The sequence below is a fragment of the Neoarius graeffei genome, chromosome 16 (assembly GCF_027579695.1).
Source record: "Neoarius graeffei isolate fNeoGra1 chromosome 16, fNeoGra1.pri, whole genome shotgun sequence".
Classification (NCBI taxonomy): Eukaryota; Metazoa; Chordata; class Actinopteri; order Siluriformes; family Ariidae; genus Neoarius; species Neoarius graeffei.
This window is the reverse complement of record NC_083584.1, coordinates 27553765-27578335: the sequence shown is the minus strand read 5'-3', so window position 1 is coordinate 27578335 and position 24571 is coordinate 27553765. Positions and strand designations below refer to the sequence as shown.

General features: G+C 43.0%; 1 protein-coding gene across 1 annotated transcript in view; it reads right to left on the bottom strand.

Annotated features, from left to right (window-relative positions):
• Nucleotides 1-247: 247 nt before the first annotated feature.
• The window catches only part of pag1 (phosphoprotein membrane anchor with glycosphingolipid microdomains 1), a 146326-nt gene continuing 122002 nt past the window's right edge, over nt 248-24571 (bottom strand). Inside the window, exon 7 of the mRNA XM_060942725.1 lies at nt 248-3453. Within this exon, the coding sequence (XP_060798708.1) occupies nt 3145-3453 (309 nt within the window). The 3' untranslated portion in view covers nt 248-3144. The remainder of the gene's footprint in view (nt 3454-24571) is intronic.

The window sequence follows — 24571 nt, the reverse complement described above, 5'->3', positions numbered from 1 at the left end:
CACATCAGAGGACATTTTCACACCATGAAAATCACCAAAATGGTTTACCAGCTTTGAAACATGCAATTTCTGAGAACAGCACGAGAATTTCTATTTGCCGTCCTTGGCAATCAATCAATCAGTCTCTTCGTAAACGGTGATCCTTTTACTATAACTGATTTAAAGAGGATCTTTATATGCACAGATTTTTTTTAAATGCAATGAGTACTAATAGACCTGCATGTACAAAACACACAAAAAAAAGCTCTTTGACGAGTCCAGCATGACTGAATTATTTAATTGGCAAATGACACTTTAAAAAGATGATACAAAACAAATGCAGCGATATGTATTTACAAAAAAAATAAAAATAAAATGCACTCAATTCACTATGATGCAAGTGATAACAATATTATACCATGATATCAAAGAATGGATGTACCTTCACAATACAGAGCTTGTACCAAGAAAATGTACCAACATTTTCACCAAACAGGACTCACTCACGATCACACTGTATGCTGCGGGACCTCTTACAAAGTCAGGATCCTTTTTTTTTTTTTTTTTTATTAGTTTTATATTCTTGCACAAATTCCTTTTAAACAACCACAGCACTTAAAAATTTTCACACAGACTCCTGTGCTTTATAAGTCATCAGAAAAGGCTACAGCCTTGATTGAGAGAGAAGAGAGGACAGGCACATTATTGAAGTGGTGTGTAAAATCGTACAATACGTTAAAAGTTATGAATAAAGTCAGAAGTATTTACAAAATGTCTCTTGGCATGTCATGATCACACATGCAGTGTCTTGTGTATTTTTATCTTGAAAATCACTTTGTATTTGAAGTTTGTACATGGTAATAATAGTGCAGACGTGGGTACCGTTTGTGCTCTATAAATATACTACTCTGTACCTACTATAAGCTATGTATAAGCTATAGCAATGCAATTTATAGGACTTCATTAATGAACATGATTCATTCGGACACAGTAAAATATTCTTCACATCACAAATAATTTAGAAAAGTCCTACATCAGCAATAGATATGCCTTTTTTTTCTATGATTGTTAGCATTATGAATTGATGTAGTAGGACTGTACGTACCACAGGAGCTGATTTTTAATCTACATAATCCAGAAGCGGCAACATGCTAACAAGACATTAAAAAAAAAAAATCATTTTACCACAAAAACCCTAACATGGGTAAGTAATATTGTAAAACTGTACTGAACGGCACATTCTACCATAAACTTTTACCAGAAAGAGATGACAGCCCCGTCCTGTTTATTTACTGCTTCAAAACATCCGGAGGTTCAGAAATTCACAGGTCAGAGTTCATCATGATAAAGTCTGCGTGAAAGCAAAGGAGTCTCATATACAGCGTCCTTTCCCCTTCAGTGAACTACCTTTTCCATGAAGTCTTAGTCTCGTGTGGTCTGATCGCTGCTTCATCAAATTAAAAACAAACAAACAAACAAAAACCACAACATTGCCTTTCCATAGCAAGGGATCAGAAATCGTAAATGCTACAGCTAAAATTGTTTCTGTATAATCAACTCCTCTTACTATACGCTCCTGATTATGACTGCAGATGGCACAGACGTGTCCAATTTTTTTTTTTCCCTAGACATGTGCATATTTCTTGAATCTTGATCTTAGATTCAAAAGCTGCGAGGTAATTAAATAGATGCATTTTGCCACAGCGATGTTGCTGGTTGTCTGTTCGAAGCGTCAAGGATTGTAATGAAAGCACTGTGGTGACTATAAATTATGGCACCCAAATATTCACATCACATCACCATACATACACCGTCTTTCTTTCCTTAAGATGATTTCTGCACTATGTCTGAATCCACCTGAAGCTAACCACAAGTCTGGATTACAATAATTTTTTTTTTTAGAACAAGAGAATTTCATTCATTCATTCATTCATCTCATCATCTCTAGCCGCTTTATCCTGTTCTACAGGGTCGCAGGCGAGCTGGAGCCTATCCCAGCTGACTACGGGCGAAAGGCGGGGTACACCCTGGACAAGTCGCCAGGTCATCACAGGGCTGACACATAGACACAGACAACCATTCACACTCACATCTTTCGGTGACGGTGCGTGAAAGCAAAGGAGTCTCATATACAGCGTCCTTTCCCCTTCAGTGAACTACCTTTTCCATGAAGTCTTAGTCTCGTGTGGTCTGATCGCTGCTTCATCAAATTAAAGCATCAAGGAGCTAACCACAAGTCTGGATTACAATATTTTTATTTTTAGAACAAGAGAATTTCATTCATTCATTCATTCATCTCATCATCTCTAGCCGCTTTATCCTGTTCTACAGGGTCGCAGGCAAGTAGAACAGGATAAAGCGGCTAGAGATAATGAGATGAGATGAATGAATGAAATTCTCTTGTTCTAAAAAAAAAAAAAAATTAGAGTCAATTTAGAGTCACCAGTTAACCTAACCTGCATGTTTTTGGACTGTGGGGGAAACCGGAGCACCCGGAGGAAACCCACGCGGACACGGGGAGAACATGCAAACTCCGCACAGAAAGGCCCTCACCGGCCACGGGGCTCGAACCCGGACCTTCTTGCTGTGAGGCAACAGCGCTAACCACTACACCACCGTGCCGCCCATTCATTCATTCTTCTTGAGTAATTGCTTTAATGTGGTCAGAGTTAGGGTGGATCCGGAGCCTATACCAAGAAGACTGGTTGTTAGGTGGAAATATAATCTTGATGGGACGCCGGTCAATCACAGGTAGACGGACTGGCATGGATGGACTCACTCATTCACAGCTCGGGGCAATTTATCTTGGCCAATCCACCAACCAGCATGGTTTTTAGGGAAACCAGAGAATCTGGTGGAAACCTACATGTGCACAGGGAGAGTATGAATGAATAACTCCGCACAGACAGTCACCTGAATTCAGGATTGAACCAGGGATGCTGGAGAGGCAATGTATGATGCAGCAATGCACCATTATATTTAAATGCCACAACAAATCTGAACTGTTTTTTTTTTTCCTAAACCTTTTACACCATAAGCACAAGTGATCCATATTAATTTCATTTACTGGAGTGCTTATTCTGATTAAAGAAGTGCTAAACTAAGTCTGCCTGAGCCACTACTACATCACTCTGATTTGCTGAAGAAGTGCTGTGAGACTCTCAGTCAGAGACGGGACGCCTCACTATTCAGCTCCAGCTCTCCAACATTCGCGTAGTCAGGCTCCACCAGCCCGTTATCTTGCTGGCCCTCGTCCTCGACGCTCTTTGCGATCTTGATGGTCTCGTAGCCGGGGTCTGTGTTCTCCGCAGGCTGCTCGGCAGGGGGTGAGGGGTACACGTCTTTCACCGTAGCATACAGCTCGCTGGAGCTCGACTCCACCACCATACCCCTGATCTCGCCGATGCTGCTGTAGTCGTGTTCTTTCTCCTCCTCCATCATTGGCTTATCTACAGTGTGGTACAGGGCCGATAACTGCAGGGGGGCAGGAAAAGAAAATAAACAGTCTGGTTCTCTAGTGAAGCAACCTGAATTTCATCTCCATTTAAAAATCTGGATTTATTTAATACCACCGACATCTTGTTCCAATTCACTGTAAATTGTGTGTATTTGGTCAGAATGAGAACTGAACCAGAATAAATATGGATAATTAATCAATATTGCTAACAAAGATGTACTCTGAGGCAAGTTGTTCCCACAGTTGTTTTTGTATGTAGGAGTTATTTTATGATTAGCCCACAGTGCAGATACAATTGTGTATAAATGGCTCCCATATTAGTGATTTTTTTTTTTTGTCTGTGCCTTTTAATTTATTCCCAGATATTTCTTTCTTTTTTTTTTATTGTATGATCTACACCAGTGTTTCTCAACCACTGGGCCACAAAATTTTTTCAAGTCTGAAGCCAAATACTAAATAGTTCAAGATGTCATAGTGTCCCAAATCCGGTAGCTGGTTTGCTGTATACTTTAAGTGGAACAAATACATTTGTGGGTAAATTAAGAAGAACAAGCCTTTATTTTGTCACATTTAACCCACGCATGCACACAGAGACAGAGAGAGAGAGAGAGAGAGTGAAGGAGGCTGAATAAATAAATACATTTGTGGGTAAATTATACGGATCTGTGATGCCTGCTGGAAGAGAAGAGCAGGGAGGGTTGAGAATCGAGCGGCTGTGGTTTGTTTACACCCGATACTAAAACTTGTATGGTCCTAGCAACCTTCTCAAAGACGCGTAAAAAAGCCCAGAAACTCTTCCTTACCCGGGCAAAAATTATACAGGATTTATCTTGTAGTGTCCTGATCATCGGCGTCGCCAGGGGTATTTTACTGGGGCACGTGCCCCAGTATAGATCTGTAGTGCCCCAGTAAAAAAAATCCAGTGACGAAACGCTCTGAATTTTAAACTTGGGAATAGCTGCAATTTAATTAATTCATAACGTGGGGTAGGCTAACCGATGCGCGAAGAAGACCATCTACAATGCTTTTACATTGGTAGTTTTGGCTGGCCTCGCGCACACTAAGCAATGTGAAAAAAGTGTGCGCGTGACATGAGTAACATCTTGGTTGCTATGGGGACCGCAGACTCCAGCAGCCCTCAGATGCAATGAAATTCAGAGCAGGGGAAACCATCTCTCCGTGTTTTTCAACTGTTTACAGGTTAGTAGACAGTAATTCCACTGTCATTTTTGTAACACACACACACACACAGTGGTGCTTTTAGAGGCTTTTGGATTGTGTTTAGAGATGTTCAATGCTGAAAATGCGTGTGCTTACAAAGATATGTTTGGTGATTTAAAAGGTATCAAGTGTGAATACTGTTGGCCATTAAGTACTCTTGGTTGAGTTTAAAAACTCGGCGGTGTTGTATTGTATGTTAATATGTTCTTTTACAATATTACCAACAGTATAAGTATTACATTGCTATTATCACAAATGTTGCAAATATTCATACTGTTATTATTAAATGATTGACCTGGATTCAGTGTCCTCGTAATCATTTTGAGTTTTACAGCTCTAGTGACTAGTTTTAAGCAGGCCGTTTCTAAATATAAATATCAATATATAAATATATATTACATAAAATATAATATATATTACATAAAATGTAATATATATTATATAAAAAATATAAATATAGTGCAAAATTTTTAGCTCGCGCGCTCGCATACATTTCCTGTGCCCCTTTTGTGCCCCAGTATGGTCTTGGGTCTAGTGACGCCCCTGGTCCTGATCCCCAGATCTTTAACCCGACCACATATAAAAAGTTGCTCGCCTCCATGCTCTTCCAGGTTTTCATCTGTGTGACCGTGTAGAACGATGTCTGCAGCACCAGGTAGTTTGAGATGTCGGAGAACTCAACAGATGGATAATTTTCCAGCTCATAATGAACGAATGAATAACTTTACTTAAACACGATAAGTTGATCAGCAGAGCAGGTGGGGCCATACAGATACAGATACAAATAATTACAAATGCAAAAGACTAACAAGAGTGCTCTGAGAACACAATATCCCCCACTACAATATATTGCAAACGAAATTGCAATATGCATATTACTGTCCTATAATAAAGCCTTTTGCTAAGTTTGGTGAAATTCCTCCAAAAATTGTGAGAGGACGGATTTTGCCACGACAAAATATCTCTTCGGGCTTTTCGGCCAGCGGGGGATAAAAAATGTACACAACTTTAAAAAAAAAAAAAAAAACTTAAATCTGTTGATTATCTGTTAATTATCATCACATTAAGTTAATTAATAGTATGTATAACTACTGTCTTTTGTATTTACAAAGTTACGGCTACAATAGGATCAAAATTTATTCTACTAAAGTCAAATTTAGCTAGTAAATTTTTCTTCCACAGGAAAAATCCTTCTTTGTTAGCGTGTAAGGATCTAATCCCACTGAGTGGTTTCTATATCCACTTCTTTTGAGTGTACTTCTTGGTTTTAATAACTTGCTTGTTTGCTGTACACAAACATGGCAATAAGTTCTTCTGTTAATGGACCAGACTCCACTTCTCATCATCTCTAGTCGCTTTATCCTACAGGGTCGCAGGCAAGCTGGAGCCTATCCCAGCTGGCTACGGGCGAAAGGCGGGGTACACCCTGGACAAGTCGCCAGGTCATCACAGGGCCGACACATAGACACAGACAACCATTCACACTCACATTCACACCTACGGTCAATTTAGAGTCACCAGTTAACCTAACCTGCATGTCTTTGGACTGTGGGGGAAACCGGAGCACCCGGAGGAAACCCACGTGGACACGGGGAGAACATGCAAACTCCGCACAGAAAGGCCCTCGCCGGCCACGGGGCTCGAACCCGGACCTTCTTGCTGTGAGGCGACAGCGCTACCCACTACACCACCGTGCCGCCCAGACTCCACTTTTGGATCATTAATCCCTTTTGACTGAGAATGCCCTGCATGCATGGTTTGGCTTCTGGCACATCCGTACAGTTTTAAATACAATACCAACAATTAAAAACTTTGTTTTTATTGCATTTATTTAATTCCTGGGCTCCCATCTGGAACAGAGAGTGATGTCGCATCCCATTAATACACTTTACAACAGGTTATTAGAGTCTAATAGAATAGATGAGCTAAAATAATTGGGGATCTTTTTTTAATGGGCCCCAACTCGTTACAAGTATGAATAGGTGGGCCTCAAAGCAGAAAAGGTTGAGAACCCCTGATCTACATTATATGGACAAAAGTTTGTGGATAACCGACAATCACACCCATGTGTAGGCTTTCCATTAACTGTTCCCACAAAGTTTGAAGCATTTGTATAGGATGCTTTTGTGTGCTGTAGCATTACAATTTCCCTTCACCGGAACCAAGAGGCTCAAACCTGTTCCAGCACGACAGTGGTCCTGTGCACAAAGTGAGTTCCGTGAGGGCGCGGTTTGCTAAGATTGGAGTGGAAGAGCTCGAGCGACCTGCACAGAGCCCTGACCTCAATCTTACTGAACACCTTTGGGTTGAGTTAGAACACTGACTGCACCCCAGGCGTCCTTACCCAACCTCAGTACCTGAACTCACTAATGCTCTTGTGACTAGTCACTGACTGTCACAAGAGCATTACTCGTGTCTTATTCTACAGTGTCACAAGAGCATTACTATACAGTAATTGTGCTGAATGGACACTCATCTCATCTCATTATCTGTAGCCGCTTTATCCTGTTCTACAGGGTCGCAGGCAAGCTGGAGCCTATCCCAGCTGACTACGGGCGAAAGGCGGGGTACACCCTGGACAAGTCGCCAGGTCATCACAGGGCTGACACATAGACACAGACAACCATTCACACTCACATTCACACCTACAGTCAATTTAGAGTCACCAGTTAACCTAACCTGCATGTCTTTGGACTGTGGGGGAAACCAGAGCACCCGGAGGAAACCCACGCGGACACGGGGAGAACATGCAAACTCCACATAAAAAGGCCCTCACCGGCCACGGGGCTCGAACCCGGACCTTCTTGCTGTGAGGCGACAGCGCTAACCACGACACCACCGCGCCGCCCCCTGAATGGACACTCTTCTCAGAATAACAGTAAACGTCAAGTTTATTTGTATAGCGCTTTTAACAATAAACATTGTCGTAAAGCAGCTTTACAGAATTTGAACGACTTAAAACATGAGCTAATTTTATCCCTAATCTATCCCCGATGAGCAAGCCTGTGGCGACAGTTGGAAAGGAAAAACTCCCTCAGACGACATGAGGAACAGGGCCGTACCCAGGATTTTTCAAATACCGAGGTCAAACATGGCTGACAGCACCGAAGCCCCCCGGCACAACTTAAATAAATAAATAAATAAATAAATAAGGATAGATTTGGTGGAGGACACATTTATTTTAACGATTCTAAAACTGTGGCACCATAACTGTGGTGTTTTATCTGACATAAAAGTAGAAAAGTAGTGAACTCTTGAACTGAGTATACATACCTCAAGTACCAGTTACCTAAAGTATTGGCATTATTTACATTGCAGCATACACATGACAGAAAGGGTGTGAACTGCTGAATTGTAAGCTTTAGTATTACACCTTATAATAATAGTGTGAGTGTGTGTGTGAGAGAGAGCGTGAGAGTTTGTGTGTTATTTGTGGGTGTCTGTATGTGTAGAGACATTCTGAGCAGTAATGTAAAGGCATCAAGGCCTCTGCATGCTCTTGCGACAAGGCTTTCGCAGATAGCTTTTCGCAGACAGTTGTAATTTATCGTTGAGCAGGGAGTAATAGGTGTGCGCGATGTTATTCACTGCCACAACGCAAGAGGGCGCGAAGTCGCGAAATCGCTAGCAGTAGTTGGTGGGTGTGGTTAGTGGGGTGTTTATCCTCCGGTTACTTATAATGACTAGAACTGGAGTCGTATAGATGTACGTACTTCCTCACTTCCTCGATCAACCGCTCTTCGTGCTGCTCCATCTTCGCGCGTGTTTTTAAAAATGGCGGTAGTGAAAACAAACCAAACCGGGAAAGTAGGGGAGCGGAAGTGCGTGTACAGCGGATGTAGAGTAGACCAATCAGAGCCCTCTTGTCTGCGACGCTGTCTGCGGTGGTCACAATTTTTGGGAGGTGCGCGCAGAGCGTCTGTGAAGGTGGGGGGGCTACGCAGACGCCATCTGCGGCGCCGTCTGCGAGGACTGGGTTGTCAGCATAAATTGGCCTTCAGTCTATCTGGCTGTCTTGAATTGAGATCCATTTGCATGCATTCTCTGAAACAGAGTGTTCTCACCATTGCCTGTAATGCAAGTTTGGCTCACAACGCATTTACTTTAACAATTCTAAAACTGTGCCATCAGAACTGTGGAGTTTTGTCTGACATAAGTCAAAACTGAACTGAGTGTATTGCTCAGCTACCTGAAGTATTGGCATTATTTACATTTCATTATCTTAAATTACATTAGAATGTAGAGCTATTAGTTCTGTGTGAAGACTATGTATTAGAGAGTGTGTGAGAGTGTATTATTTGTGTGCATGTGTGCGTGTCTGTATTTGTGTGTCTGTGTGAGTGAGTGAGAGAGAGTTATGAGAGAAAGAGAGAGAGTTACTCAAACAAGCCCGTTTACTCAGCCCTGCACAGGGCTGCCTGTGACAACGTAGTTTTGAATGTTTCTTGAAATGCTAACTAAAATGTAATAGGCAATGACAATGAAACGTTTCCCCTTGGAAAGTTGGCATGACACCGCTGAACGGTCTGCCACTGCACTGACAATATTTTCTCACCTTCCCTCCTTCTCTTTCCCTGCTCTTCTGTTGGCTGTCCAAACCTTAATTTAGTTTGTTGCAACTTTTTCATTTTGCACTCGGGTAAAGCTCTATAATGCGATGTGACTATTAGCCTACGTTAGGTTAGGTAGGCATATGTGATAGAGCGTAGACTACACCTTGCCTGTTTTATCCAAAACCCAACTTCCCCGGCCGACACTAGTATAGGCTACGTCACGTGACGCTGCGTTAGACACGGCAACGATAGAGACAGAGGCTGAGAGATTTCAGATGACATTAGACAAATGTGAATTTTATTGGGGGGAAATACAGATGACATGGATGCGGACGCTGCGTTTTACATTGATCACTGCTCGAATTCAGCGTAGTCCAATTTGAAATTTCTGAAAAAAAATACCGAGGACATGACCTCGGTGTCCTCAATGGTAGTTACGGCCATGATGAGGAAGAAACCTCGAGAGGAACCAGACTCAAAAGGGAACCCATCCTCATTTGGGCAACAACAGACAGCATGACTATAACATTAACAGTTTTAACATGAAGTCAGTTTCGTTGATGTTGTAACTCTTCATTGATGGAAACTTGAGTGCAAAACTGTTCCTGACAACTGCAGTCCTAAAGTTAGCAAGTCAACTGTAGTCCTCAGCCATAAAAGCATTACTGTAAGAATCCAGAGCGTCCTCCAGGTGTGACTTTCAACTGGGAGAGTAAATCTGGAATGGGATCTTCAAAAAGCACTTGCGTATGTGATGGTCAGGTGTCCACATACTTTTGGCCATATGGTGCAAGTTGATGAGATTCATTCATTCATTCATTATCTCTAGCCGCTTTATCCTTCTACAGGGTCGCAGGCAAGCTGGAGCCTATCCCAGCTGACTACGGGCGAAAGGCGGGGTACACCCTGGACAAGTCGCCAGGTCATCACAGGGCTGACACATAGACACAGACAACCATTCACACTCACATTCACACCTACGCTCAATTTAGAGTCACTAGTTAACCTAACCTGCATGTCTTTGGACTGTGGGGGAAACCGGAGCACCCGGAGGAAACCCACGCGGACACGGGGAGAACATGCAAACTCCACACAGAAAGGCCCTCGCCGGCCCCGGGGCTCGAACCCAGGACCTTCTTGCTGTGAGGCGACAGCGCTAACCACTACACCACCGTGCCGCCTGTTGATGAGATTTATAGCTGAATTTATACAGCTATTTTAAAAAAGACAAACGGTTTTATTTTGTAGCAGGATATTATTTTTCTCTTGCACCACTGACTAAGAATGAACAAGATGTCTGTTTTGAACTTGACACAGGGAGAATAAAATAAAATGAAAAACATCGGAAAACTCTCTGACCTAATGTCTGTAGCCCTGTAGCCAATCTCTGGTCCAGTAAGTGCCTTTACATACTTTGCAGAAAAGGATGTGATTGGATAAACAGCAAAAGAAAATCTCTTACAGAAGCCATGATGATTCATGTTTAGAAAACTGGACCCACTGAATGCGGCCAGTATTTTTCCCCCCCTCATACTCGGTTTGGTCCTCGGAAATATTTTACTTAGCCGTCTTTGGACTATGGGCTGTCCGCTGACCTGTCTTACAAAAACTATACAATATCATGCAGTACATGGTCAGAAATAGGGGTACAGTAGGAGTCCATTTTTGTACCCCAAAGTAAAATCTACACTAATGTAACCCCTTGAGCTCATTATCGGACCTCAAGGTAACTTTTTAGGGCCAAAAAGGTACATATATGTTCCCAATCAGTACAGTGCCTTGCAAAAGTATTCATCCCCCTTAATGTTTGTCCTGTTTTGTCGCATTACAAGCTGGAATTAAAATGGATTGTTGGAGGGTTAGCACCATTTGATTTACACAACATGCCGACCACTTTAAAGGTGAAAATTGTTGTTTTACTGTGACACAAACAACAATTAAGATGAAAAAACAAATCTGGAGTGTGCATAGGTATTCACCCCCTTTCGTATGAAACCCCTAAATAAGAGCTGGTCCAACCAATTCACTTCATAAGTCACAGAATTAGTTGATTAAGATCCACCTGCGTGCAATCAAAGTGTCACATGATGTCTGTATAAATCAACCTGTTCTGGAAGGACCCTGACTCTGCAACACTACCAAGCAAGCAACATGAAAACCAAGGAGCCTCCAAACAGGTCAGAAACAACGCTGTGGAGAAGTATAGATCAGGGTTGGGTTCTAAAAAATATCCCAAATTTTGAGTATCCCAGAGAGCACCATTAAATACATTATAGCAAAATGGAAAGAACATGGCACCATTACAAACCTGACAAGAGAAGGCTGCCCACCAAAACTCCCAGACCGGGCAAGGAGGGCATTAATCAGAGATGTAACAAAGACCCCAAAGATAACACTGAAGGAGCTGCAAAGATCCACAGCAGAGATGGGAGAATCTGTCCATAGGGCAGCTTTAAGCTGTGCACTCCACAAAGTGGGGCTTTATTAGCCTGGCAAGCCAGACTAAACGTGAATATTTAGTCTGGCCTCGATCCGTAGACATTTCCGAAGTGGGTAGGAGGAACAACCCGCTGTCTTTCAAACTGTCTCTGTGCGTATAGGCCAACGCTCTGACCAATCAGCGCAACAGTGACTGTGACGTAGTCAGAGCGACAGAAAGCAGTGGGGGAGGCCTTGAAATAAATAATTTTTCAAAATGCATATTAATTAATAAACAGGTTCTAGATATTAAGAAGTTTGGAGATAATGACCACAAGTTTGGAGTCTGTACCACATACACATTTTTTTCCAAGTGTTTTTCAAGGGTTTGCTTAAACTGTTTTTGAGAGTTTTTATTTTTATTTAGTGGTGTTTGGTGAAATAATTTCCCTTAAATTTAAAATAACGGGAAAATAAGAAACAATCAAAAAGTAATGTTTCAAAGCTGTTTATTAATTCTTCGTACTGCATAAACTAGCCCCATCCTTTTGGCTATGAGTGGAGCCAGCTGGTAGATCAGACTTTTGCCATAGCCGGTTGGCAAAACAGCGAAAACGTCCTTCTTGAAAAGGAATGAGCGGAGAGCCTCTTCCTGCTCATGTTTCAACGAAAACTCCAAGTCTAATTCTTCTAAAACTGATTCCAAAGCGGAGTCAAACGCGCGCTGTTCACTAGCCCGTAGCCATCTTTCCTGTTGCGCTTTCTCCAGCGTCGCGCAGCTTTGTCGTCACTCCTGCAAAAGCCCGCCCAAAGAATCCAAACAAAAACCCTGCGTTGTGATTGGCGGGCACGATTTGATGCCCGGGGTGTTTTTGTTTATATGGTGCAAGGCTAGACCCATTCGCTAGGCAAAAAATATTTTTGGCCGCTAGGCGGTTGGGTCTAGTTTACTAGGCTAGGGCTTTATGGAAGAGTGGCCAGAAAAAAAAAAAAGACATTGTCTCGGGGGGGGGGGGGGGGGGGGGGGGGGGGGGGTTTGGAGTTTGCCCAACAGCATGTGGCAGACTCCCCAAACACATGGAAAAGGATGCTCTGCTCAAATGAGACTAAAATTGATCTTTTTGGCCATCATGGGAAATGCCATGTGTGGCAGAAACCCAACACCCTGAGAACACCATTCCTACAGTGAAGCATGGTGGTGGCAGCATCATGCTGTGGGGATGTTTTTCATCTGCAGGGACAGGAAAGCTGGTCAGGACTGAAGGAAAGATGGGTGGCACTAAATACAGGGCAATTCTGGAGGAAAACCTGTTTGAGTCAGCCACAGGTTTGAGACTGGGATGAAGGTTCACATTCCACCAGGACAATGACCCTAAACATACTGCTAAAGCTACACTGGAGTGGTTTAAAGGGAAACATTTCAATGTCTTGGAATGGTCTAATCAAAGCCCAGACCTCAATCCAATTGAGAATCTGTGCACTGCAAAAAACTGAAAACTGAATTTGAGGAGAAAATTACTGAATACTAGTGAAAGTATCTTGCTGCACAGACAGATACAGTATTTTTTACTTGATAAGACATCTTAGAATAAGTTGGTTGCCATCTAGAACCAAGTTTAATCATCTCAGAATTGGTGTCTTGTATTCTTCCAATAAGAAATGCGAGATCGTTTCAACTATAAGATATTTTCACTTGCTAAGATATTTTTTGCAGCGTGGCATAACTTGAAGACTGCTGTACACCAACGCAACCCATCTAACTTGAAGGAGTTGGAGCAGTTTTGTCTTGAGGAATGGGCAAAAATCCCAGTGGCTAGATGTGCTAAGCTAATAGAGACATACCCCAAGAGACTTGCAGCTGTAATTGCAGCAAAAGGTGGCTCTACAAAGTATTGACTTATTTTTTTGGGGGGGATACCTATGCACACTCCAGATTTCTGTTTTTTCATCTTAATTATTGTCTGTGTCACAATAAAACAACAATTTTCACCTTTAAAGTTGTAGGCATGCTGTGTAAATCAAATGGTGCTAACCTCCCAAAAATCCATTTTAATTCCAGCTTGTAATGTGACAAAACACCAAGGGGGATGAATACTTTTGCAAGACACTGTACAATATCATCATGCAGTACATCCCTTAATGTAGAGCTTCTGTTTCTATTTCTGGTCCAGAAATTAGCTCCGCCCCAGCAAAGACAACACTGTTTAAAACACCCTCACACTCAGCTGATATGAGATAGGTGATCTGTTCTCATCAATATCACAGCTTTCCATTCTAACCTGATTAAAGTGAAATGATGCATCTCGTTTGTTAGTTCAGAGTGTGTAATGGATGGAGTTCCTTTCTCAGCAACAGATATGGTATGTTTACAACGTGGATCGACACACAAGTCATTAATTAAGAAACCAAGTCCTGTAGTCAATCAATACTGAACACCTCAGTCATCTGGGAGGAAGATCAGACTATAAGGTCAGGATTTATCTTGGAGGTGGTTTGCAATTAAGTTCTCAACATGCTGAGATTACTGGCCCATCCGGCTGACAGGCGGTGAGCTTATGCCATCATGTGTTGTCGGTCATCCATCCTGCATCATCCATATTTCACGAAAATCGCTTCTTCTCTCTCAATTCCTCACTGATGTTTATTCTTTTTGGTAGGAAGGTAGGTCTGCCTGGGGTGCATATAGCTTGTACCCAAATTTGTATAATTGGAATTAATAATGAAGATATGGCGTAATTAAACCCTAACAAGCAGTTTCCACACAAATCGCTTCTTCTCCCTCAATTCTTCATTGATTTTGATTCTTTCTGGCATGAAGGTAGGGGGACCTAGGGTGCATAGAACTTCTACCCAGATTTGGGCCGGAGTGAACTACAGTACACAGTCATTGACGGCTTCGTTGTTATCTTCACACAGTTCTCGGGGAAGTCATGGCCTAATGGTTAGCGAAGCAGCTTTGGAACCAAAAGGTCACTGGTTCAATTCCCTGGACCAGCAGGACTGGCTGAAGTGCCCTTGAGCAAGGCACCCAACCCCCAACTGCTCTGGCAAGAGTGGTGGCGTACCTTGTGTCTGATTAGCCAAAGAATAACTGATGTGATCATCAGTTCAGGCAGTGCCTGGCCAAAACTAAACTCTCTTAGTGTGGAAATTTTATTTGATTTAACCACTTTACCTCCGTGATCATGATGAAACCAGTATATTTAATAGTATATACACTTGGCTGTGTCAAAGAAGGGACTCAACATTATTTGATGGACAGATGGCACATTTCCAATGACAGACTGTTGAGGAGGTTAAGAGCCCTGTGGCATCAGATCATCATTCAGTCATGTCAATAAATGAACATAATCGTCTGCCTTATGAACGCATGCACATCTACAGAGACAGTGGTGTGTGCTCCAAGAGTGCAAGTTGTTCCCTTAAGCAGCACACTGCTGTGTCAACATGACGACACTTTATGTCCGAGTGCATTACAGCAGCAGGCTGAAAAGTGCTTCAAGCCCTCATCTTCAACAGAGTTTAACCTGTCATCCTGTTCATGTCAGCAAGTTGCTCTCTTTATGCTTCAGCTCAAATTATTCAGCATGTCCAGACAGACATACACAGTCTGGAAAAATTACTGACATGATGGATTTGGATAGGACTAAAAACCCAGAGCAATAATTCCGCTATAAAACTAGTCCAACGTGAATAAAAATGGACAGCATAAATTCATCTGCTCCCCAGGAAGCATCCCTCTTTCTTTTTGATCAGCATATCACCAGGCTTGTAGTACTCGAGTCTAGAACTCGGACTCGAGCCCAACTCGTGCTCGAATTTTAAGGACTCGTGACTTGATTTGGACTTGAGCATTGATGACTCGGACTCGTGCATCAAACTGGAGGTGAGGACTCGGAGTTTTTCTTTATTTTTTGTAGCATGCCATAATAAGGGCGGCATGGTGGTGTAGTGGTTAGCGCTGTTGCCTCATAGCAAGAAGGTCCGGGTTCGAGCCCCGTGGCCAGTGAGGGCCTTTCTGTGCGGAGTTTGCATGTTCTCCCCATGTCCGCGTGGGTTTCCTCCGGGTGCTCCGGTTTCCCCCACAGTCCAAAGACATGCAGGTTAGGTTAACTGGTGACTCTAAATTGACCGTAGGTGTGAATGTGAGTGTGAATGGTTGTCTGTGTCTATGTCAGCCCTGTGATGACCTGGCGACTTGTCCAGGGTGTACCCCGCTTTTCGCCCGTAGCCAGCTGGGATAGGCTCCAGCTTGCCTGCGACCCTGTAGAACAGGATAAAGCGGCTAGAGATAATGAGATGAGATGCCATAATAATCTGGCATAAGGTATTTATATCTACATTAATTTTTATACTAATTTCGTGCAAGAAAATGCACATTTCACCTGTTCATACATCATGTTCAGGAACAAACTAACGTTAATGGCGCTAAAATGCCTGGAGAGAACGCCCATAGGATTGTCCGCTTTGCTTATACAGACTTCTTGCGCAGTGGGGAAAAAAATGCACTGCTGTGTGTTCCATATGTAGAAGAACTATCAAGGAGACGACAGGGACAACTTTGAACTTCAATCGTCATTTGGCAAGACTCCACCCAGAGAAGGAAGTGACACGCTATGTTCATTGCTCTGTTGATAGCGGGGCTTGCTGACCAATGAACTAGCTAGTGTTAACCCTCTCTCATGTTACTTGCCCTGTTGATAGTGGGTGGGACTTGTGGAGCGATGAACAAGCTTTTTATCTGTAGCCTATTAACTAAAACGGGGCAGTCGAGCAGTAACGTTAGTCCAACACAGAAGCAGAGATGGTTTCACATAAAGGCAGCAACAGCCACCGTCAAATGGTGTGGTTGGAGTCTTGTTCTTGGACTCAACTCGAAATTTTCGTTAATGACTTGGACTTGGACACTGGGGACTCAAGACTGGACTCGGACTCCAGTTTTACACTACGTTCATACTGCAGGCTGAAGTGACTCAAATCCGATTTTTTCGCCCATATGTGACCTGTATCCGATCTTTTATTGACAATATGAACGACACAGATCCGATTTTTTCAAATCCGACCCAGGCCGTTTGGATATGTGGTCCTAATTCCGATTCCTGTCCGATCTTTTCATATGCGACTTCAGTCTGAACCACCAGGTCGCATTCATCCGACTTACACGTCATCAACAAGCCACAAACGTCACTATTCTGCGCTGAAGTAGGCGGCGGGTCTCTCAAAAAAAGTTACAACAACATGGCTTTGATGTTCCATTGAACGGAGGTTGCAGTCACTACCCCGCAGAACGCCTGAGCCAAAACCCTTGCCCTCTTCCTTCTCAACCTCCTCCTTAACATCAGGCTATTGTGCATGTTCTGGCTCCGTCGCAACAACAACTGCATCATCGCCAGGTCTACTCCATGATGGCTACTGTCATACACAGGAAACTTTAGGTTACTTCCGTAAACATTGGCCATGCTCACTGCGTGTGACGTCATCGTATCCTGCAATGCGCATGCGGAACACTTTTAGGTCGCTTTTCGTTCATACTGAGGATCACATACAAGTCGCATATATTTGTTAATGTGAACGACCTCACAAAAAAATCGGATTTCACAAAAAAATCGGAATTGAGCATTAAGCCTTGCAGTGTGAACGTAGTGTTAGTGACTTGACTACAGCACTGCGCATCACTAGCTGATCGCTGCCATCATGAAGCTTGTATACATAAGAGGAGAGCTAGAATAGACTGGTAGCTACTGTGCAGTAAAGAAGAAGCAAGTACTGAACAGGTATTTTCAACAACTAAACAGGAAGTAAAAAGCACAGGATAAAAAAAAAAAAAAAAATCAGTCCACCAGATTTTCATACCAGATGCTCAGATTATGAATTTTGAGTTCTACCTGCTGCATTAAACCTCCAAGCCTCCATACGCAGGAAACACAAACCAGAGTGAAATTGGACCAAGGGAAGTTACTGTAAATCTGACATGAATTCGTGTGCACACAACTCAAAATGGTCCATATTCCAGGCACTGACTACAGATGATACAGAACCTTGTGAATCCATTAGGAAACAATCTCGACTGTAGATTATTGGCGAATTTCCCAGATTTGTTGAGCAACAGACCACAAAATGCTGTTCGGAAGGTCAAGAAAACACGTGGTGAACTATTAGCGCCGCCAAGCGAACGTCGCACGAAAACCGCGTTCGCATGATCGAGGCATTTTCACTACAAATCAGAATGTCATTCGCTGATTTTTATGGCAGAAGGAAGATCTATACTTGTCTCAGTCGTGGATGATGTTAAAAGTGGTAAATGTATCCTGTAGAGGCGCTATTGAGGTGATTATTCGTTGATAGTTACTGGATCAGTCAGCGAAAACGGTGCAAAATATCGTGTGCTTTTCAACGCCGTTTCTACGCATTCTGTAAACAGAGCAACTGGGACAAAAATCCTGCAGTGCGACACAAATATAAAAAAAATAATAAATCAGATTAAACATTTTTAAGCATTCCATAGCTTTGTGACTTATCTTCATGGTTACACAAGTTCAACAGTCATGTACGATAAATATTGGACAGACGGCAAGGGCAAATACAGCCCCAATTACATACCGTATAACGGCGCCCAAATTACGGGCTTGTCAAAAGGCCCAAAATAGAACATATGAAAATCGCCCAAATTAGAAGAAAAAAATCCTGTTTCATAAGGGTGGAGAACCCAAAATATTTTTAAATTATTGTTAAATGTCATTTTTTGGCATATATATTTCAATTTGTTGTTCAGTCGCTTCATAACATGAAATGCGTCTAGCGATTACCGTAAACCGTGTCTGAGTCTCTGATGTCTGAATGTCGTAAAATATACTTCCTTTGTTTATGTTGTGAAATTCTCAATGATTCATGATAACACGTGGCTGTCAGTTTGTGATACTGCTGACAGTATAGATTGACAAGTGGTCGTCATGCCGGGTCGTGGTAGACCTAAGACAACTGGTAAATCACATAAGAACAGCAGTTCATATATTCATGGAAAACGCACAATCGATGGCATTATTAAGTCTACAGGCGGGGGAATGGGGAGGTTTATCACACGACAGAACAGTCAGAAGACATCAGACGATATTGTTGACAAGGTCGAGGTCATTGACTTGTCGTCTGCAACAGCTGCCTTGCAGTTGCCAGGTACGCTATGGATTTTTTATTACATATTTTATGTGAGACTTTTATGTAATCTGCTTTGTACCAGCTTATTTTTAAACTTAAGTGAAAATTATTTTTATCCCATTTATGCCCAAATTAATTTATACCAAATTATATTGGAAGTTGAATTGAAATAGACGTGCGCCCAAATAGATGCTGTGATCATAATTAGGCTTACAAAATATAGCAAAAGCCACAAGGCAGTCAGGCAAGATCATTGCTAACCCCTGGGAAGGCGTGGGAGATGCGTGTCGACCTGGACAGGCAGCTCACCTTCCCGAGCGAGATTGTGCAATCAATCCTAAGACCAGATATCGTGATGTGGTCAACGGCTGCCAAGCGTGTCCTCATCATCAAGTTAACCGTGCCGTGGGAAAAGGGAATACCATCTGCACACGAGATCAAGCGGCTCAAGTACACCGAGCTGGCAGCAGAGTGCAAAGAGGCAGGGTGGGCAGCATCCATCCACCCAGTGGAGGTTGGGTGCAGGGGTTTCGTTGCCAGGTCGGCAATCCAGCTTCTCCGCGCTCTAGGAACAACAGGGGCAAGGCTGCAGCTAGCAGAAGAGGCGGAAAAAGCAAGCTACTGGTTGTGGTTAAGGAGGAAGGACAGTAGATGGGGTCAGACACCCCAGTAGGGTCAGATGCAGGGAGTGGTAGGGAGACGTCCCAAGATGCCACTTGTCCCCCCACCTGGAGATGTACTGGCTAGGGGGCGAAACATCAGAGAAGGGTGGCACCAGCTGACGACCCTGCATCTGACCCAAAGTGCACTGGAGGAGGTGCGACAGGCAAAATGCTAAGCAGGGAATACCACCTTAACCTGTACATACTACTGACTACTGGTTATATTATATATTGATATCTTGTTTTATTTTAATTGATATATTGTTGAATTGACATATTCTAGCTTTTTCAATATGTATCATTAGCTTAATTTAGACAGATATAAGGTCATATTTTTGATATTTTGATTGTTCTAGATTATTGTTTCACTGTTTGAGATTTTAAAGTTCTCTGCTGCCCATACTCTTGTGCAAATAGATTGACATTACATAATGTTTCCCATTTTTCATGCATATAAAAAAATTCATGAACTATTTTTATCTTTATTTATTCAGAATGTTGGAGGAAACTTTTGACTTTTTAGATACAGCACTACTTTATACTTGCACATGATTATGTAATTTCTATTTTATTGCTCGATATATTTATAATTGGTTAAAAAAAATGACTAAAAATGATACGTCAAAAGTTTTCGGCACGCTACGCGTGAAACTAGTAAAAAAAAAAAATTTCAGGCTCGTTACGCTTGCCATGGTGCCCAAATTAAAAACCTGTCTTTGCCCCTGGACGGGTGCACCTGCCCAGCGTGACAACACCCACAAAACAAGCCTCGATGAGGGCTTTCACAAAGTTGCATTTGTATCAAAAACAAATCAAAGACCTGCTGATTACCTGTCGAGCCACGCCTCATTAAGACGTTCTCCTGCTGGCAGAGCACACAGTTGTATGCTAGAAAATACCACATACTGCCATGACGGACCATAATTAACTTAATGTAAACCTGTTACTGTTGCATGTGTATGGAGGGATGAGGGGGTGACGTGTATGTATGTCCCAGTCCAAGCTGTTTAGGCTTGAAAACCTACTACCAATTAAGTATATCAGGTGCTGTGCATCTGTGTAATGAGAGGGGGTGTGGTCTAATGACATCAACACCCTATATCAGGTGTGCATAATTATTAGGCAACCTCTTTTCCTCTGGCAAAACGGGTCAGAAGAGAGATCTGACAGACTTTGAAAAGTCTAAAATTGTGAGATGTCTTGCAGACGGATGCAGCACTCTTGAAATTGCGAAGATATTGAAACGTGATCACCGAACAATCAAGCGTTTCATTGCAAATAGTCAACAGGGTCGAAAGAAGCGTGTGGAAAAAAAAGGTGCAAAATAACTCCACGTGATCTGCGGAAAATCAAGCGTGAAGCTAACAAGCAGCCATTAGCATCCAGTTCTGCCATATTCCAGAGTTGCAACATTCCTGGAGTGTCAAAGAGTACAAGGTGTGCAATACTGAGGGACATGGCCAAGGTAAGGAAGGCTGAAAAACGACCACCACTGACTAGACCCCGAAGCCGTGGATAATGGCTGGCTGATGAAATTATTGGCTGGCTAGCTGACTCAGCCAAAACCTTAATGGCTGCTGCAGCCACCAAAATGTTTATGGCTACAAATGGCTGATACTGGACGTCACTGTGTGGCATATATCCGGGCGAACGGATCAAACAAATGGGGGGAATAAATAGCAAATTACCACAGGTCCCCTGGTCTCTTACTTCATTGTAAATATAAATCTAGCAAGATTGTAGTTCAATGCTAATAATAAGCTAATCTGGATTGTTCGAGGAAGGCATCTAGCTATCTACTCTCACTAGCAATGACCAGTGAAGGACTGGCAGCTATCTTACTATGATGAAAGTAGAGTGGTGGAGTACTTTTTTTTTTTTATCAATCTCGAAGTATGTGAAACAAACAAAAAAATACCTTTACACTTTCCCTCAGCAGCGGCAAAGAATGCAGCCATCTCGTTGATATCGGAGTCGATTGATGCTCTGGGTGGGTTCCCGGGTTCCCCAGTGTATCGTGGTAACGGTGTGAGGGGCGGAAAGCCAGACAGGTAGTCACAACGGCAAGCTTGTGGTGGCTCTCTGTGCTGTGATATCAGTTCTAAATCTCTACAGTGTATGCCTATACGTCTCTATTGTGTTACTACTAGTGTGTACAGTTGATCATGTTTGTGTCACTTTTCTTGTAGCTCATGATGTGGATAAACCCATTATTTGATGTACACAATTCTTAGTGGCTCAGCCAAATTTTATTAGATAGCGGCTCAAATTGGCTTACAAAATTATTGGCTGGCGGCGGCTCAAATTCTAAATGGCGGTTTTAGCGGCGCCTGGCGGCGGCTTCGGGGTCTACCACTGACTACGTTTACATGCACATCCAAATCGAGCTGCTGTCGGTAATCGAGCTGAAGGTCCCAGGAGAGGTGCCAGAGAAATCCAATCCTACATGCACACAATGAAATCGGGCTATTGTGTGAGGTGCATTGTGCACCCGAGCCACAGGTGGCGCAACACGCCCCATCGTGTTGGTACACTTCCGGTTGTCGTCATGAAGAGCTATTCAAGAGTGTAAACAAAGTTATCAGTTCCGTGTTCTCCATTGCGCGTTTTTCTCCCATCCATGAATTTTAATATATTCAACTCCTTAAGCTGAATGAGCATGAACTCTTTCTCCTCATTGCTCCAGAAGTGCACGTTTCTGCTCGCCTATGGCAGTGGGGGCGTGGTCAAGCGCCGGTCTGTGACAGGAGGGCGGAGCCAGGGAAGGAGCGTGGCAGAATCACTTCACCTGACGGTAATTAACCTGTGTTTGTGTCTCTTCCCAGTAACCGCGCCCTATTTAAGGAGGCAGAGGGGACAGCTCATCCCGGGACTAGAACACAGCGCGTGCGCGCGTGTGTTTCTCTCTCAAGAATAAAAGTAGGCTGTTAAACCGAAAAGTCTGACAATAAAAAGCCTATTAGTACCAGAAGCTTTGTCCTGCCGTCCTCTGTGCTCCGCCCACACTTCAGAGAGCTCTACATCGCCATTTTCTCTTCTTCGTTTGTTCCTCCTGACCTCTTCTGCTACTCGCTACTACTGTTGTCATGCCGACCGAGGCTGTTGTGTTTCCCGCTTGTGGTCTCGTCACTCGTCACTTCCGGAAGTAGCTCGACAACTAGCTCGATAGGGTATACATGCACAAAGTAGCTTGGCAGAAATCGCATAAACTAGGTCGTGTAGCTCGATTCCGAGAAATCAAGTTCGGTTCAATTTCAGCCAAATTAAGGTGTATACATGGCATTTTGAACTTCGATTTCAGTCGAGCAACGGCAGAAATTCGATTCTCTCTATGTGCATGTAAACGTAGTGACTGAGTAAGGCACACAAGATAAAACGTCAAGACTGGGCCAAGAAATATCTTAAGACTGATTTTTCTAAGGTGCTGTGGTCTGATGAGATGAGAGTGACTCTTGATGGGCCAGATGGATGGGCCTGTGGCTGGATCAGTAATGGGCACAGAGCTCCACTCCGACTCAGACACCAGCAAGGTGGAGGTGGAGTACTGCTATGGGCTGGTATCATCAAAGACGAGCTTGTTGGACCTTTTCGAGTTGAGGATGTACTCAAACTCAACTCCCAGACCTACTGCCAGTTCCTGGAAGAAACCTTCAAGCAGTGGTATAGGAAAAAGTCAGCATCTTTCAAGAAGAACATGATTTTCATGCAGGATAACGCTCCATCTCATGCGTCCAAATACTCCACTGCGTGGCTAGCCAGTAAAGGTCTGAAAGGTAAAAAAAATAATGACATGGCCCCCTTGTTCACCTGACCTAAACCCCATAGAGAACCTGTGGTCCATTATAAAACGTGAGGTCTACAAAGAGGGAAAACAGTACACCTCTCTGAACAGCGTCTGGGAGGCCGTGGTTGCTGCTGCACACAATGTTGGTCGTGAACAGATAAAGAAATTGACAGAATCTATGGATGGAAGGCTTTTGAGTGTCCTCATGAAGAAGGGTGGCTATATTGGTCACTGATTTGTTTTTGTTTTGGTGTTTGAATGTCAGATATGTTTATTTGCAAATCTGGAGTTGTCATATCAGTGTACCTGGTGAAAATAAATAAGTGAAATGGCTACATATTTGGTTTTTATTAAGTTGCCTAATAATTCTGCACAGTGAAAGTTACCTGAACACATACATATTCTCCTAAAATGGCCAAAACTAAAAACGCCCCACTCTAACTTCCATACATATTCAGCTTTGATATTTATGAGTCTTTTTGGTTGATTGAGAACATAGTTGTTGTTCAATAATAAAACTAATCCTCAAAAATACAACTTGCCTCATAATTCTGCACTCAGTGTATATGTAAAGTATACACAGCTCATGTGATGTGTGACGGTGTACGTGTGCGTCCCACTGTTACCGGACTCCTCTATCAAGAAGCTGAACTGTTACACTGACAGTGGACACCTGGAACATACTGTGGTTACTGAAGTCTCTCTTGCATACACACCATAATGCCAGCTGTTTCCTAACCCCTGGTGTGTACAGACTTCCATTTAGCCACACACTCACCCCTCTGGGGTAAATAATGAGTTCTGAAAGGAGTTTATCATCTTTAGTATACAGTAGAACAGCTGCTTTTCATACAAAAGACGCAGTAGCAAACGGAGTACACGGTCTAGGCATTTAATATGTTCCATGTATCTAGGAAAATAATTTGATATAAAAAATAAATCAAATTACAAAACCTGAACAGGGCGGCACGGTGGTGTAGTGGTTAGCGCTGTCGCCTCACAGCAAGAAGGTCCGGGTTCGAGCCCTGTGGCTGGCGAGGGCCTTTCTGTGTGGAGTTTGCATGTTCTCCCCGTGTCCGCGTGGGTTTCCTCCGGGTGCTCCGGTTTCCCCCACAGTCCAAAGACATGCAGGTTAGGTTAACTGGTGACTCTAAATTGAGCGTAGGTGTGAATGTGAGTGTGAATGGTTGTCTGGTGTCTATGTGTCAGCCCTGTGATGACCTGGTGACTTGTCCAGGGTGTACCCCGCCTTTCGCCCGTAGTCAGCTGGGATAGGCTCCAGCTTGCCCGCGACCCTGTAGAAGGATAAAGCGGCTAGAGATAATGAGATGAGATGAGATGAAAA